The 1,976-nt window shown below is 37.1% G+C and overlaps 1 protein-coding gene across 1 annotated transcript; it reads left to right on the plus strand.

The window, feature by feature from the left end:
- The first annotated feature begins 1,020 nt into the window (after window positions 1–1,020).
- On the plus strand, window positions 1,021–1,554 carry LOC111052228. The gene has a single exon (XM_022338861.2). The coding sequence runs from the start codon at window positions 1,021–1,023 to the stop codon at window positions 1,552–1,554; it is 534 nt and encodes a 177-aa protein (XP_022194553.2).
- The last annotated feature ends 422 nt before the right edge of the window (window positions 1,555–1,976 follow it).

Genomic DNA, 1,976 nt, shown 5'->3' on the forward strand with positions numbered 1-1,976 from the left:
CTCACTCACCCCCCACCCCTCTCATTCACTCTTCCTCCATCCTTCCACAGATTCATTCAAGTCTAATAACAATGCCAATCTTCGGCATGGCACAGATATCACTATTTAATCAGCTAGAAAGGTGCTACCACAGAGGAAAGAAACACTACCAGAGAGCTGATGGGTCGAGATAGTTCTAGACGAGTATCAGAGATAGCGCCAGCATCGGAACCTTAGTTCTAGACGGGGCAATCAGTAGCGCTAGTGAGTGAAACTTAGTTACTGATGAAAGCACCTGGAGCACTAAAGTGATATCCACGTTATAATGGCAATGTTTCATTATCAATAGTATTGTTATCCTTGTCTATCATTCAACAAAGCAGATAGCTTTTTCCCCGCTTTGTTCTGTTGCCAGATCGTCTTAAAACAATGTAGTGTTTATCGAGAAGTGAAAGAGAACGGTCGTGTTTTTCGTTGCTCCGTTATCTGCCACTAGATAAAGTGGCCGTAACTCTCAGTTTTTGGTTAAACGTGAATTTCAGTTTGGACATGATAAATAATGGGTTTTTGACTTGTGTGTGGAACCTGCTAACGTATTATAATTATCCAAAGTAGATTGAGAAAAGTGTATAATAATATAATTTTTCGGTTTGACTCTTATTAATATGGCAGATTGTAGTAAGTGTAATATGAGCTTTGCAAATGCCAGTGAAGGTATAAAGTGCAGTAAGTGTGCAGGTGTTTTTCATGCGAACTGTACGAGGCTTGGGAGTTCTGATAAGTTCAAAAAAAATGAACAATCAAGCACGATCAACCTGGAAGTGTGACGAATGTATAGGTGGTTCGGATGGTAATAGTATTGATGCCAAGTTGAATAAAATATTAGATTCGATTACTGAACTGCGTACGGAGCTTATCTCTTGGTTCGAACCTAAGATTCAAACTCTTACAACTGACGTCGAAGCTTTAAAAAAATCTAGTGTTGACATTAACTCGAGATTTGATGAACTTTCCGCGAAGATCGATGAAAGGCACCGGGAAATGGAGTCAACTATCGCAGGACAAGCAAAAGAAAACTGTCAGCTGCGCGAGGAGATTAATTTTCTTCAACAAAGATCGAGGATTGAAAATATAGAAATCACTGGTGTGCCACAGACTGATAGTGAAAATATTTATAGTGTACTGGGGGCTGTTGCTAAGGCTATTGGAGTTCCATACAAAGACGATGATATTGCTATAGCGCACAGGGTACCAAACACTGGGGGTAACTTCAATATCATCGTCAAGTTTGTCGCAAGAAAAATCAAAATTGCATGGCTTGAAGCGGCAAAGAAGAAAAGGGGAATAAATTCAAGCGATCTTGGTCTTGGGCTTCCTAAGTCAGCTGTCTACATCAATGAACATTTGTCTCCGATAAATAAACAATTGCTTGGAAAGGCCAAAGAACTCAGGAAAAATGGCAAGCTTACTTACGTCTGGGTAAAGAGTGGAAAAATATTTGTGAGAAAGGATGCGGCGTCTCTGGCTAAACAAATAGTGCGTGAATCCTCACTAAAAAATTTCATCCAGGAGTGAGGCAGGTCAAAAGTGGAACTGAAATTAACTCTAATACGAAGTCACAAAAGCTTAAAGTGTTGTAACTATTATTTTTACTTCTATTGACTTTATCATCAGATCATTCAAAATTAACTTTTGGTTACAACTCAGTTCCTGGAAGTGTAATGATGATGAACATTTTTTTTCTCAATGCCATTAAGTTCAGGACATTATTCATGTTTTTGTTTCATGTTAAATAACTTAAAACTTCAATTAGGATATAATTTCTATCATATAAAGAGCAGAAAAAGCTGAAAAAGTTTTTATTCATTCTATTCACTATATTTATTTTATTTTTTGGCATTCATATTTGGTATCGATTAATGATTGTTTTGTGCGAATATTCACTTAATATCAAATTATGTGGAGAATACTTATATAGGTAGCCTAATTTACTTTGA

This window comes from Nilaparvata lugens, chromosome 1, assembly GCF_014356525.2.
Source record: "Nilaparvata lugens isolate BPH chromosome 1, ASM1435652v1, whole genome shotgun sequence".
Classification (NCBI taxonomy): Eukaryota; Metazoa; Arthropoda; class Insecta; order Hemiptera; family Delphacidae; genus Nilaparvata; species Nilaparvata lugens.

Coding starts and splice junctions, on each gene's coding strand:
- LOC111052228 (XM_022338861.2), top strand. CDS start 1,021: ATGGAGTCAACTATCGCAGGACAAGCAAAAGAAAACTGTCAGCTGCGC.